The 15,254-nt window shown below is 44.1% G+C and overlaps 1 protein-coding gene across 8 annotated transcripts in view; it reads left to right on the plus strand.

Moving 5' to 3' along the window:
• The window catches only part of EML6 (EMAP like 6), a 75,803-nt gene that overhangs the window by 16,940 nt on the left and 43,609 nt on the right, over positions 1–15,254 (plus strand). For all 8 annotated transcript variants that reach the window (XM_027653907.1, XM_027653911.1, XM_027653912.1 and 5 more), the window contains exons 2-6: positions 5,715–5,874; positions 9,362–9,460; positions 10,705–10,773; positions 12,917–13,102; positions 14,959–15,094. In XM_027653907.1, coding sequence (XP_027509708.1) covers positions 5,715–5,874; positions 9,362–9,460; positions 10,705–10,773; positions 12,917–13,102; positions 14,959–15,094 — 650 coding nt within the window. The remainder of the gene's footprint in view (positions 1–5,714; positions 5,875–9,361; positions 9,461–10,704; positions 10,774–12,916; positions 13,103–14,958; positions 15,095–15,254) is intronic.

Genomic DNA, 15,254 nt, shown 5'->3' on the forward strand with positions numbered 1-15,254 from the left:
TCAAAAGCCATTTGTTCTTTAAATTTGGCCTGACTCTCTGACCCCTCTGTAGCTCCTGGTGCCACGACAAATTCCATGTTCTGCCAGGCTTATGTGGCCTTTTGGGCCTGATCTGTCAGGACTTCTAATAAACACTGGACAGATAAACAAACCTTATTGAAATGTGGTGGAATAACAAACACTGGCAGGAGGAGCAGGTCAGCAGGAATTCCCCAAGGACCAAGAGTGGCAGGAATGGCTCTAACTTTGTGTGCTTCTGTCACCTGTCTGCCACTGCTGAGCTCTGGCAAACAGTCAGAAATAAAATCCCTGTCCAAGTGCTCCTTGGATTCCCAGGACACTCTTAAGAGTACTGGAGCTTAACAACACCTGTGAGAGTCTGTGCTCCCAAGCCCTTTCCTGCAGCCAGCCAAGCTCACACGTGCTTCCCCAGGGATTCACCTTAGGCTGGGTTTGGGGCCAGGCCTAACACAGTGTTTCAGTCGGGGCTGCACTGCCTTTGCTCTGAGCTGGGGGGAGTTTGCTTCCTCCAGGAGCAGATGGGAGCTGGCTGAGCAGGCCACCCAATTCCCACAGCCTGCCTGCCTTCTTGGAAGTGGGAAGCCAGTGCAGAGTGGTGAGTAAATGCTGGAACCTCACTGCTTCCTACACAGGGAGTATGGAGGGGAAAACAACCAGTAGGACAGTTAGGAAGAATTTGGACCTAAAAATGCCTAAATGATCTTAAAAAAACCATGATTCTGTACACATATCCTGGTTTGTGTTATATATAAACAAGATATTACCATATAAAATTCAAGCCAGTAAATTAAAATTTCGCCATTGCAGTGTTTCCATCAACATTTATATTCTTTTTTTTGTCAGGATAAATATGTTCTGTGCTGGAGTTGTTTGCAAGAAGCGCGTGGCAATATTTAGTGTATTTAGAAGTGTTATTACAGCTATATGTTCAGATGTGTAAACAGCCATTCAGCTGGCTGAGTGTGTGCACTGCCTGCACTGTACATGAAAATATGTGCACTCAGAGCTCTGTGTGTCTCGGGGCTGCCCCATCTCCGGGCTCAGGCTGCATCCTGCCTTATTTTGCTGCTGATATTGCTCTGTCTGTGCAGGGAGTTCCCTCTGACCCCACAGCTGAGGGGAGAGGCCCTTTTGTTCTGTGAAGTGAGGAATTGCTGAGTAGGGAGTGAGCTCTGTGCTCAGCTCTGGGTGAGCAGTAGCATGTGGCTTAGAGCATCCCTGCTGTTCAGACATCCCTGCTGGGCTGCCGGGATCCTGGGAATGCTGCTCCTTTCTCTCTGAGAACTGGCACCGTGCAGCAGGAGGAGACAACAGCAGAGAAGATACCTGCTGGTGCATAATGGTTATTTTGAGGCAGGATTGGAGCCTCTGGGAATTATTTTTTTTTTTTTTCAGAGATATTTTTTGCTATAGAGAAAAAGTCTTAAAAAAAATGGTTGTCATCTTATTTATCTGTCCAGTGTTCGAGCACAGCAGTCAGTGCCCCGAGTACTTCACAAATTTGACCTAAATTCTGAGGGGAGACCTGCTGTGTTTTCTGTTCTGCTAAACTGGAGGGTTTGTAGCTGACTTTGAACAAGGAATGTGAAGTCTTTCATTGATATCTGAAGAGAATTAATCATACAGACAGTGTCTGCCAGTCCCCAAGTCTCCCTTAACAGAAAACACAGTTCTGTAAAGATATATCTAAACATGAATGTTATTCCAAATTTAAAGCAGGATGGGTTTGAAGTAGAGATGAATTGATCTGTCTATCTAGAGTTATTTTAGATTAACATCACATCTGCACACTGATTTAAAGTGCAAAACATCCCAGCACAGAGACTGAATTACATTGGCAGGAGCTGGAGGACAAGTCCACCTGACACGGGGATTTCAGCCACTGTGCAGTGACTTCACTCACAGCTCCGGGTGTTTGTTTCCTTTTTCAAAAAGCAATTGTTTCTTTGTCAGGTGGGATGTTCTGGAAACAAGTTTTAGTTTGTATGAACAGCTAATAGGATGGTTATAAAAAGATTCAGTTTAATGTAGCATCCTAAATAGAAAACATAAAATGTTATGCACCAAAACTATAAAAGCAAATGTTCAGCCTTTGGCTGCTGCAGTGACAAAGTGTTTTCCCTCCCTGATAAATAGGGTAGTGCAGTGATAGATTTAAAAGGCCCAGAGTGGTGAGTTCTAAACCTCTGTCTCTCATCTGATACACCCGTTTCAAGATCTCCATCAATTCCCTAGGCCTGTATTAAAGATAACAGAAATTGCTTTTTTGCAGCATCAGGGAGCAATTATCTAATGCAGGGAAACTGCTGTGAGCCAAAATGCATTTTTGCTTTGATTACTTAAGGCTTTGCTGATGTATTTCAGTATCTGGAACCACTGAAGAGTCTGGTTTGGAAGGGGCCTCTGGAGCTCATCCAGCCCAACTTTCCCTGGAGAGCACGGCCTTAGATTGGGTCATCCTGGGGCCTGTCAAGTGAGTCCTGAACCACTCCCACAGAGGGGATTCTGCCATTCTCTAGGCAACCTTGTCCCCATGTTTAGTTTTTAGAATGAGGAATGTTTTCCTTGTATCCAGATAGTGTTTCCCACAAAGCAGCTCGTGTCTCTTGCTTTTTGTCCTCTCCCTGTGCATCCTTGTGAAAAGAGCACCCCCACTTTTTGAGGTTTGAAAAGACCAGCATTAAACCTCCCCTGAGCTTTCTGTTCTCTCATGAAACTTCCTCAACCATCAATTCCCTCATCCCCTTTTTGTTCTTCCCACTCATCCATTCTTTCTAGCACCTCTAATTCTCTGGTTCCTCAGCTGTGTGCTTTGTGAAAGAAAAGTAGTTTTATCTGCAGTTTGGGAACAATTTAAATACAGAAATTACAATTTAACATTTGATTCAGTCAAACAATTGAATATTCAGCTACTTGGAGCAGTTTGCATTCCATATCTAAACTATTATACTCTGCCATGGTTTTAAACTTCAGACCTGTGCTCTATGTTTATAAGTGTATGGAACCTGTTACAGAAAACCAGGATAGGCTGAAACACAATGTAGACAGGAAACAAATACTTTCTGTCTCTTGGAATTCTAATGTGGTTCTGAAAGAAAAAGAAACTCTTGGAGCAGGATATTGCTGCCACAGAAATTGTGGAGGTAGGAAGAGTTTACCATCTGGCAAGGCCCCCAGACCAGATGGATCCACTAATGACTTTTATAAAGCATTTCATCAGACCTGCTGGAACACGTGTCTGGCATCTCTAATTATCCTGAATTAGCAGCCTTCCAGCCTTGGATGCTACATCCAGGACTGCTGATCTTGAAAGGCAAGGAAAAGGAAGTGCTCCCTGAAAGCTCTTCTTCTTCCTGATAGACCTTTTTATTAATGAGGTGGAATGGCAGAAGGTTCCCTCAGGTTATTGGTTCATCCCAGATGGATTGTTTGCATTAAAGAGGGGCCTGTGGAGTCATGTGGGTCCAAGAGGTTTTTTTGCAGACACATCAGAGTGCTTTTGGAATTTCTGCAGGGGCATCCAGGAGCTCAGGAGAGCAGCCTGCCAGGAATGCCCTGGCTTCTTTGCCTTCCCTGGAAGGGAGGGACGGCCACTTGTGCCTCTGTCCCCCCGTGTGCAGCCACCCCTGGTGCTGTTACACAGAGACAAGGGCCAGTCGTGTGGGGAAGGGGTTTGAGCCTCTCTGTTTCCACCCCGGCCCTTCAGTGAGAGGGAATTTGTGGCCTTTTCCCCCAAACCTGGAAAACAGGGTGAAAATCTCTTGTGAGATATCTTCTGCCCACCCTGCTTAGGTTTAGTTCTCCCTGTAGAAGGAATAGGAATTAATCCCCTAATAATGTTTTCTGTACCATAAATTGCTGTTTGAATACCTTATCTCTTCCAATCCTATTTTCCTATAAATATAATATAATAGTATTTCAGTATATTCCAGTGGCACAAAGAGTGATGTGGTATCACCATAAATGGTCTAATTACTTACAAAAGTTGAAAAAATGCACTTTAACAATTCAAAACACAAGCAATGAAGTTTCTCCTCCTCAAAGAAGGCAGGGAGGGTCAGAGAGGCTGTGCTAGCAGGAAATCTTACCCCCTGAAGGCAGCATATGACCCACCCAGCAGAGATGTTGTATAATTGCACTTAGAGTTTTTACAGTTGAGCACCCATGGCACATGTAAGTCACACCCAGGTATCAGACAGTCCCAGGAGTTGTTCTGGAAATGGGCTCTGTTTCCTTCCTGTAACCCACTGTTCTGCCTGCCAAAAATAAGCCCCTGGTTATCCAAGAGCCAGACTGAGCGTGGGCAGGCGGAGAGCACTGGGAAGGCTGGTGGGGAGCTGAGTGTCCTCAGGGGGCTGGGAAATCACGCTGCTCATTGGGGGCCAGGAATTGAGAGTGCTCCCTAATTATAGCCCCCCCACTGGGTGATGTCATGTGTCAAACAGGGTAAAACAAACCCCACGGACACTCAGAACAGGCACATTTGTGTCATGGGAAATGTTCCTCACGGAATGCAAAAGGGGAGGTTCGGCTGTGTGAGAGCTGCTCTGTGCTGAAGGGTGGCAGAGGTAATTAAGTTCTGTTCTAGCAGGGAGAGATTAGCCCAATTAATCTTTTCCTCTGGTTCTTATCATTGAAGAAAAGCGTTCTAACTTAATTACAGGTGTCACACCTGAAGTTGGAGGCGTCACCCTTCGTTCCCTTTAGAGGTTTAGGATTGAGCTGAACACGTTGCCACAGTCTGGGGGAGAAAGGAGAGACATGAGCAGGAGCAGATAAAACAGCTCAGTTGGGCTAAACTTGTTCTTTTCCCATGAATTGTTCTTTAACATGAACAAATTGAACACATATGTTTGTGAAAGTTCCTGAAGTTTTTTGATTAAAATGGAATATGTATGTCTGTGAAACTTCCTGAAGTTTTTCAATTCGTTCTTCTTAATAATTAGTATTACCTACTCCAGGGGTAGCAGAACTGTTCAGCTCCCTGTGGCCATCTGTTGAGTGCCAGTTTATTAATAGGATGTTTTCCCTTATTCCATCTGTAGCTCACATACTCAGCCATTTGTTTCCTGTGTGACTGTAAAACCCTCTTTGTATTCGGATGACTTTACAGAGGGGGTTTATTATTATTTTCGTATCCGAAGAGTTGTGAACAGAACTATGGTTTGATTCTGGTGAAACAATTTACTTCTGTGTCTCTTCTGAGATTGCTGTCTTTAAACATTTAAAGATGAGAGGATTTCTTGTGAGAAATACTCATTATTCAGCCTCTAATCCTTATTTCAGAACGTTTGAGCTGAAGGGCAAAAGAGGAATAAATTGTGGAAAATCATCCACTGACTCCATAAAGCTATGAAAGACTAAGATACAAGTCTGTGTTCAATCAGCTTATCAGTCAAAAGTATTTAAAAACACTGGTTATGTTTTTCTTAATTTTTCTGTTCAAAGTATTATTACACGATAAATTGTATTCTACACTCGTCGTGTTGTGTCAGCAAAACATTACTGAAAGTAAATAATGGAACAGACCGAAGACAGTTGTTATTCCAATAAATCAAAAGGGGCTGTTGGGTTTGGAACTAAAAAATTAAAAAAAAAAAAAGGTGATTTTTTTAATGTAATTTTCCCGTTCTCTGCCGTTTTTGTGACTCAGAAGGTGTATTTACCGTCCCTCCCTCTGTGTTGTGCCGCAGCCTGGCCGTGCACCCGGACAAGACGCTGGTGGCCACGGGGCAGGTGGGGAAGGAGCCCTACATCTGCGTGTGGGACTCGCTGCGGCTGCACACGGTGTCCGTGCTCAAGGACGCGCACACGCACGGCGTCGCCTGCCTCGCCTTCGACGCCGACGGACAGGTGGGTGACACCTCCGGCCAGGTGGGTGCCACTGCCTTCAGAGCACAGATCCCCCTCCATGGTTTGGCTGGAACGGCTTCCCCACCTCCCTGGCACCTGCTGCTCCAAGACACGGGCTCCTGGCAAAGCCCTGCCAGCCCCGCAGCCCTCCTGGCAGCAGAACCGCACTGATGTCCCCGCCGGGAGAGTCTCCTTGGCTGGGCTGCCCTGGCAGGTTAATTGAATAACGGGGTCAGCGCTGAGCGTGGCTGTGCAGCAACGGCAGCAGCTCAGGGGATATTCTGAGGCAGAATTTCAAACAGAGGTAAACGGTGGGCTGCTCACAGCTGGGCTTGTCACAGCTAAACACATTTCCCCTGGAGGTGAGCTATTAAAAGCTTTCAGTTGTGAATGAAGTAGGAGGAAAATAGATCTAAAATTCACCTACCTGAGAAATACTTCACAGAGCTTTATAAATATCTGTGTGTGCAGAGTGTCATTATTGATGTCCTGATGAGTGTCCTGGTGTAACACTTCAGAGCTGGTTGCTAAAGTGTTCTTAGGAATGCTTAGATGAGCTGCCACCTGGATTCTTGCATGGACCCTTCCTGGTTTTGTATTTTCTGTGCCTCAGAGTTGCATCCCAACGGGGCAGAACTATGGGATGTTCTGGCCTTTCAAAGATTTTCTTAAAATCATGTCCTAGATGGGTTGCTGACTATTGAAGTGCTTTATTGTCCTGTACTTTGCTACTCTCCCACTGACCACACAGTGCTTTATTAGTAGTAATAGTATAATTAAATGGCTAATTTTATTTATTTATTTATTTATTTATTTATTAATTTATTTATTTATTTATTCTGAGCTCTGTCTGAGCTCAGAACTGGCCTTCAAGGCATCAAATGTATTCTCACATGAAACAAAAGTACTTTTTATTGTGCATTAGCTTGTGTGTATTCAGTTTGGAGTCTGAAATGAAGGACATCAACCTGAGCAGTTGCCTTTAACGTGGTTAAAAAAGCATTGGGTAACTGGAGTTCTGAACACCACCACAGATTATATTTCCCCACTAAAAATTGGAACTAGCTTTCTATTTTAAGCCTAGTTTTCAATGACGTTCCTCCAGTTTTCTTAAGGTAAAGCCATTTCCTCTAAAATCTCCTGTGCCAATTCTAATTAATGAAAAACGTGGTCCTTGGAATTGTGGAATAAAAACCTCACACAAGAAAACTCCCAGATCAACAGAACAAGATTTCCAGAGCTGTTATATTTTCAAGGTATTGTTCATTCAGAACTGCATGTTCTTCATTCCCCCCCCTCATTTTTAACTTCATGGGAATGGTGGATAAACTTTTTTTGTTTTTAGACCTTTGTGAAGGTCCTGCTGGGGCCTGGCTGTCATTAACCCCCCAGCTCAGTGCTGGGCTGCCCTGCAGAACAGGGGAGGGGCTGGGGAAGTTTTAGTTTATTCTGGAAATAAAGATTTGCATTGAATGCTGTTCTGTCTGGAGGAAGAGCAGTGCTGGAACACATAAATATGGATGATGCAGCTTGGCTTTCTGCTGCTCTCCCTGGCTTTGCAGCAGGAGCTGCTGTGCTGAGCCCCAGCTAAAGGGCAGAGGGGGAAGGCTCTGAGCAGTTGGAATTCAGAGCTGCAGCAGTGCTGGTTTGTTTAGTCAGCATTCCCAAGGGAGCTGGTGTCTGTGACAGGGCAAAACAGGCTGTGCACACCCTGCCTGCACCTTCCAGTGCACACCTTGCCTTCTCCTCCACCCAGGGGCTGCCAACAGCCAGGGAGGGTTTGCATTTCAGCCCCAAAGCACAGATCAGTTCAGTAATGCAATCAGAACCCTGCTCTCTCCTCTGTTAACTCTGTCAGCACCACGTCCTACAGCAAAGAGCCCAGGTGGTTCTGCTGCACTCCCTGGGTTGATCCCCATGGAGCCAGCTTGGGTTCCCCCAAAATTTCCTGGTTATGTGTTTTCTGTGGTTAATACCGGAGTTTAAAGTTTAAAATGCAGGACTGTTGTAAGTTAAAAATACAGATTTTAGTTTGGGCTTCTTCTGTCTGAGCAGGAGATGCCATTTGGCAGGAGGGGAACTGCATTTGGTTCAGATGTTTAATGAGGGGCTGTCAGTTTGCCTGTAATTAAAAATGTCTTTTGTTAGCTATAATTTCTCCTTAAAAATACCAACAGCTCCCCTTCATAGAATTACCTATAAAGCAGATGCCTTGCACTGAAGTATTTTGTCAATACTGCACAGTTCAGTTTCTGCTCTGTTTTAGATGAACCCTTTCTGTGTGCTTTGTAAAGAGACTTATTGTTAATGGGGTGAGGGGGGCACTGCCATAATACATACATGTATTTCTAAGTTTTTCATTAGGTAGCACTGGGCTTCTTTAGCCAGATCTTCTAAATCTGTGTAGATTTAAAAATAATTGTTAATTATGTGCATAAACTACTTGGCAGATATTTTCTTCTGGTAGTTCTGTGAATTCTCTGAATAGAATTCTGTCAAATTCTCTTCCAGAAGGAGGACTAAAAGTGTAAGTGTTCCAACCAAAAGGGAAATTCAGCATTTCTCACTTTCCTGCCAGCAGGAGCCCTTCCTCAGCAGACCACTTTAAAAGAAAATAGCAAATAGTTCTTAGTTTCTGTAGTCCCTTCACTGCCCATCCACCCCCAGGGGTGGTTTCCCGACTGGGAGTTACAGCTCAGCTCTGAGGTTGGTCACATCATGGATCTAAAAGATGCTGGAAGTACTGCCATGGTTGCCATGGTGAGGAGGAGTGTAAAAGAGGTGAGAAAAAGTTGAAATCAGTGAAGGTGCCATGAAAAATAACTTGTGCTTTGATCAGTACAGCCAGACCCCTGGCAGGCATGGGTTGCTAAGGGCAAATAAAATGCACTCTGCCTTTTCCCTTCCAGGTTTTCCCTTCTGTTTTATTCTGTTCTTTTTTATTTCTTGTATTGTTGAGATTGAAAAGTATTACAATTAAGTTATTTTAATTGATGATCAAGAGAACTTTGATTTAGCTTGGTTACTAATCACTGATTTTAGTTATTTTAATTGGTGATTTGATGCACTAAGCTCTGTAAAAGGCAATTATTAAAAGTACATCCAGTTCTGATTCTAAAGCTCAACAAAATGAACATAATGAACAAAATGGGAGCTGGAAATAGCGAGAGCTTTTATTTCCTGTTTGCTTTTATTATCAAATTAATAATCAAAATACACCTGAAACAAGCCCCTCAAACCCTTCCTGGTCAGACTTTCCCTGGAAACATTGACACCTGAGATCAGTAACCCTTTAGAGAAGGGAGACATTTCAGTGCCCTCTCAGTGAGTAAGTGTTGAGTGTGACTGGCTTTGCCTTTGCCAGGGAGTTCAAACACAGGGCCAATCCACTTGGGCAATAATCCTGGGAACTGCAGCAATCCTGGGAATGCAGGGTGGTGATCTGGAGCAGCTTTGCCGCTAACGGGATCCTGTGGTTCCTCCTCAGCGCTTGGCGTCCGTGGGACTGGATGCCAAAAACACCGTGTGCATCTGGGACTGGAAGAGGGGGAAGCTCCTGGCGACGGCGACGGGCCACTCGGACAGGGTATGGTGGGACAGGCTCCTGGGGGGGCTGGGGGTCGCCAGGGTTTGGGACAGAGTGGGGTGTGGAGCGGGTTCGTGCAAAGGGAATCGCGCTCGGAAATACCGGATGAGGTGTTTGTGCCCCCTCCTTGTGCCAGAGCCAGCACAAAGCACCGGCAGGGAGCCTGGGGAGGAGATCCTTTGTCCCTACACACGGAGTAGGGTGATCTGGAGCTCCTCAGATGAGATGTGAAATGTGAGTTCAGGGGGCACAGATCGTGTTTTCTCTCAGGATGTCAAAAAGACAGTTTATCCTGAGGGCAGATTGAATTATTTCCCTTTTAGTTTTGCTTCAGACAGTCACCTGTAGAAGCAGCCTAATTAGGGTAAATATTCCTTTTCTATCTGTTAACCTCAGTTAGAGGATCATAACTTCAATAAAGATGAGAACTGACCAGGTTTGAGTTCCGAATGTTGTTCAGGACTAGGAAATGTTTTACCAGGTTTAACACAGGCAAAAGACCTCCTTGACATATATAAGCACATGGATGCCCACATTCAGATAAATTATGGGCACGGTCTGACAACCTTTCTTGTGGCTATGTTGTGGTATTATCCCATGTTTTAATGTTATAATATTGGGGTGTTACAATATTTTGCTACACATCCTGGATGCAAAGCAGCAGACTGAGCCCGCCCCTGCAGCTGGTGTGACATCCAGTCTGTCTGCATCCCGTGTGTCAGCTCAATAATCTGCCAGTTCATTTTTACTTGCAATGTTCCCAACACAACAGCATCTCAGTCCTTCTTGAATTTCTCTTTCAGAACTGATTCACTTCCCAGTTACATCAGTGGAAGTTTTGCTACTGACCTCAGTAGGTACAAGATCAGGTTCTGAATTAGCAGAAGACTCCAGGACAGGCAAGAAGTACTAAAATCTTAGTCCTGGTAGAGTTTCACACTCTGAAAAAGGAGGGAGTGGGAAAGAATGCCTGCCTAAATATTGTTTATTCAATAACATCTTGGAGCTGGAATGGATTGGTAGTGTGGAGTCAGGGATGAGGTGTGTTCACAGGACTGTGTGAGGGGCCCTCCATGTTTGCCTTAACCTTGGATTACAGAGTTCCAAATTCACCTCAAGACTGTTCTTTCATTTTTAGTAATATGTTCCAACAGAAATGGTAGCTAAGCACTGGTAAAAGCAAACTGAACCTACATGCAATTACTGTGTAATTTAAAATACCAGCTTAATGTACTTCTTAACAGATATTTGATATTTCCTGGGATCAGTATCAGCCAAACAGAATCGTCAGCTGTGGAGTGAAACACATAAAGGTAAAGATCTCTTATTGTTTACTTGGAAAAAGTGCTTGCACAAAAAAAAAATCTGTGCTCTTACATGATGAGGGCTTTAAATACAAGACAATTTATGCTTTTCTTTCTTTACTCTGTGAACATTTTGGCAAAACTTTTTGTTTGAAGCCAGTTCAGACATTCAGCAGTGACTGAGATGCAGGTCCCCTGAACAAGCAAGGTGGGAAGATCATCATTATATACTTGTGATTTTGGGTTTCTCTGCCCTCTCCATGTCACCTAAATTGTCTCAGCCTTTGTTTCTCTCCTCAAGCATCACAAAGAGTCACTGAGCAGCTGTAGGGTGAACTAAGTTAAAAAGTGAATTAAATGACCTCTCTTTGGCCTCTCATTGCCAGCAGTCATAGGAACACCTGCAGAGATGAGAACTCCAGTGCCCCACTGTTTGCTCCCTCTAAGTCACCTTCTCTGGAAGTGTTCTAAATACAAACCCAGATATATCCTAGATGTTTAGGGTAAAACATCCTCGTCCCTGTGGAAAGCTTAGAAAGGAATCCTTGTTTGCCAATATTCCCTTCAGGTTTCTATTTTTCTCCTGTCTCATCAAAAACCTTCCTAACAGATGGCAATTATTTCACATGACTGGGGTGGGAAGAGCTTTAACTAGAAGTTTAGGAAACCAGTTAATATCTGTAGTTCTGGTTCCTTGTGCCCTTAAAACCACCACTGCTTTCAAACTGTGGGTGGTTTTGGCAGCAGTGATACCATCTGTTGTATTCTGCAAGCTGTTTGCCAAAACCTGTCTTTGTTTGGCACCTGTCTCCTGTTGAAAATGGCCATAATTACCCTGAACACCCAGATTACCAGCACTGTAAATACATGGAGATAAAGACATGCCAAAAAAGAACAAAAACGGCAGCAGGGAGGGGAAACGACTCCGTGTTCCCTCCAGTGAGGCTCCCACAGCAGCCTGAACTTGCTGTTCAGTGCAAGGCTGTGGGAATGTGATAATAACAGCTCCAAAGCAATAGTATCACTGGGAGAACTGGGACTAAGGCTTGGGAATAGCACCAGTTATTCCTTTGGCATGTCAAGTCTGTTGGCTCATTTGGCTGAGCAGGTATTAGGAGCTGTGGTAAAGCCTTGGAGCTGAGGAATCTCCCACTGGGCTCAGGATCCTCCCTCCACCCTTTTCCTGGCACTGCTGCCCTCCCACCCTTCCTCTGCTAAGCAGCAGCGAGGAGAGTTTAGGTTTTACTCCCTGGGGGCAGGACTCCCTCTGCCTTCAAAATTGGCTCATGTTAAGAGGCAAAGGGAAAATTTAATTGAATTAGAAATAGAGAAGGATCTGAAGTAAAAAACCTCGATCCGAGGATTTTCTGGATGTCAGTTTTATAGGAATTTTATGGGACATTTTATAAGTATGAAGACAAATACCTAAAAATTCAGCTTATAGGCATGAAAACATGCAGGCATATAAAGTGGGGATGAGATGGACATTATGCACTCTGATTCAAAAAGAAGCAATATGATATTTCTCACCACTAAAGACACCCTTCTAAGGCAAACTTTCTGTTCTCTTCTCTGTTTTCCTCTCCCCCTCTCAGTTTTAGACTCTTTTTTGCAGAACGTTAATGCCTTGTAGAAGCCAAGCAGGTCCCCATTCCACACTTGGGGAACCTGTTACTCTCAGTCTCAGTGTTGTTTCACACTGGAGCGTTTCAGTCTCCCTGGAACAGATGGTTCCTCAGTCACTGTAACCATATTTGAGGGACACACCTCTCCCAGTGCTCTGGAGAAGGGAGAAGTGCCTGCTCCAGCACGCAAGTTGTGGAAGATCAACTATTTTGTCACTTCAACTGCGTTTTAAGGTTTGCAGACAAGAAAAATGGGACGTTCCTGGCTTTAAAAACGTGCACGTGTATGGACAGCTTTTCCCAGCAAAACCTGATAAAGGAGAGCGGGAGAAGGGGCAGGAAGGGGTGGTGTGGCAACAGCGAGGCAACTTTGTGCCTCACCTCCCCAACAGCTTGATGATTTCTTTGGGGTTTAGTGCCTGCCCAGACCCTGCTCTGTCAGGTTGTACATCTGCGAGCTGCACACTAATATGAAACCCAGAAATCCTGCAGGGATTTTTTCCTAATGTGCCATTTGCATTTCCCAGTTTTGGACACTGTGTGGAAACGCCCTGACGGCAAAGAGGGGAATCTTTGGGAAAACAGGAGACCTGCAAACCATCCTGTGCTTGGCGTGTGCTAAAGATGATGTCACCTACTCCGGGGCTTTAAACGGGGACATCTACGTCTGGAAAGGGCTGAACTTGGTGCGCACCATCCAGGGAGCACACAGCGTGAGTGGTGTTCTCCTGTCCTTCTGAAAGGAATGGTCATGGAATTGGGAACCTTCCTGGAGGCTTAGCTCCAGAGCTTTCCTTCTCCTTTGGGACAGAGCAATATCTAAGGCTGTTCATCAGTTAAGAACTCAGATATAACATTGTGCTTGGTTGACATGTTGCCAACAGATGCTGAGCTGATAGAACTGCTGATGTTTATAGCCTTGATCTAATCAAGCAAACTAACCCTAAAGAAAAGTTTCTAAACCTAAATTTTCGCCAATTGAGAAGCTTCAGTTACAATCAGTTTACTTACAGATAGTTGGTAAGCAGATTACCTGGTTTTAAACAGAATTTTACCACTGAAATTTCCAACGCTGGGGACCGACTCTTCATAAGAGCTGCAGTGTGGAATAAACCTGTTGAATCTGGGACTTTGCATTCCAGCCATATTCCAAAGGCAGTTTAGTCCAATTGGCTTCATAACACCCCCCCTCAGTTTGGAGCTCTCATAATTACAGAGTGAAAGGGGAATGTATAGGATGGTGTTAGATTTCTAACCAGTCTAATACAGTAAATTTACCTCTCTGTTGTTGCTGCAGTAAAGGCACAGTAGGACTTTCTTGTCTTATTTCAAATGTATTTGAGAACAGTTCCTATTTGCAGTATGACAGTGGTTAATGGCATTATGGTGTGGTTTTTTGAACAATAGGAAACAAGACTGTTTTCCTTAGAGGAGTGGTATGAAATCCAACCCTTGTCACTATAGTTTTCCTCTAGAACCTTTCTAGAAAGAGCATTGCAAACAACGGGTTTTTTTCTGACCTCCCAAAATTGTTTATGTTGCCCCTTTGTCAGGATTCAGAGAAGCTCTTCAAACCAGCTCTAAGTGTGCTGGTTGTTATAGAAGTAACCCCTAATTTATGAAAACAGTGAGGGGTAATGAGTCTCAGTGTCAGTGGGACATCTTAGCTGAGGAACTTCTGTGACATTCCACGTGATGTGCAGCTGCAATAACACAGAAATGTCTTTGGCAAATGATAACCCCCTGTAGGAGATGTGCAGAATTTTATTTAGATCCATTAGAATGATTAAATACAATCTTTTTGGATATAATGTGATAAATTATGGGATTTGCCATGGCTAATATGCATTCTCCTGCCCAGTTTCTAATCTCTAGGTAATTAATAATTAGAAATATCACTTTATTAAGAAATTACACAAGGCCGCTTTGAATACTGAGTTCTTCTCTCCATTGTATTAATCTTTGTGCAGTTCAACTTGTCTCTGAACTGAGAGGTTTTCCTGACAAAATCCTGGCTCAGCAGGCACTCCCTGAGCTATTCCAAGGTAGTCCAGCACAGTCAGCAGTCATGAGGCATTTTCAAAAATGAAGAAGAAATTCAAACCGTGATAGAAACTTGTTTTCAACCAAGAGAATGAATTGACACTTTCAGTTCCTGTCGGGTTCCAAACGATGTCTGAGCTGAATTCCTGAGGGAATGTCTCAGTCACCTCTGCACCTGTAAGAATCCTTGTACTGCTCCTTTGCTTGGTTTGGTTTATTCTGGGGAGCTCGTTATTTGAAGTGTTCCATTTTTTATTTAATTGTCCTTGGCATAATATTAACTCCACCAAATCTGGAGCTCTGCAAGCAGGCCGTGGCACTGCTCTTGGCACAAAGCTTTCTACAGAACCCACTGAAGTGGAGCACTTGAAATAAAAGCTGTGTGTGCTGATGTGCTTTGGGGATGGACAACACCCTGCTGCCCAGCAGCCTCTGGCCTTTAACAAGAGTGTGTCCCAAAATAATTGCTCTGCGTGTTCCAGTGGGTTTTAAAGGCCTGTAAAACTTGTTATCCCTCTGTTGACAGGCTGGAATTTTCAGCATGTATGCTTGTGAGGAAGGCTTTGCCACCGGAGGGAGAGATGGGTGCATTCGGCTGTGGGACACGGAGTTCAAACCAATTACCAAAATTGATCTCAGGGAGACTGAACAAGGATACAAAGGTAATGAGCTGTTCCTTTAATGGCTTTTACACATCTGGTTAATGGATTATGACACACTGAATGTGAAGCATAAATGTCTCTGCATGCTGCTGATTTTTTTGCTCAGTGACTGTATGTATTTTTGGATCTGTGTTCCCCTTAACCTCTGACAATGCTGTAG

This window comes from Corapipo altera, unplaced genomic scaffold (assembly GCF_003945725.1).
Source record: "Corapipo altera isolate COAL_440 unplaced genomic scaffold, ASM394572v1 70, whole genome shotgun sequence".
Lineage (NCBI taxonomy): Eukaryota > Metazoa > Chordata > Aves > Passeriformes > Pipridae > Corapipo > Corapipo altera.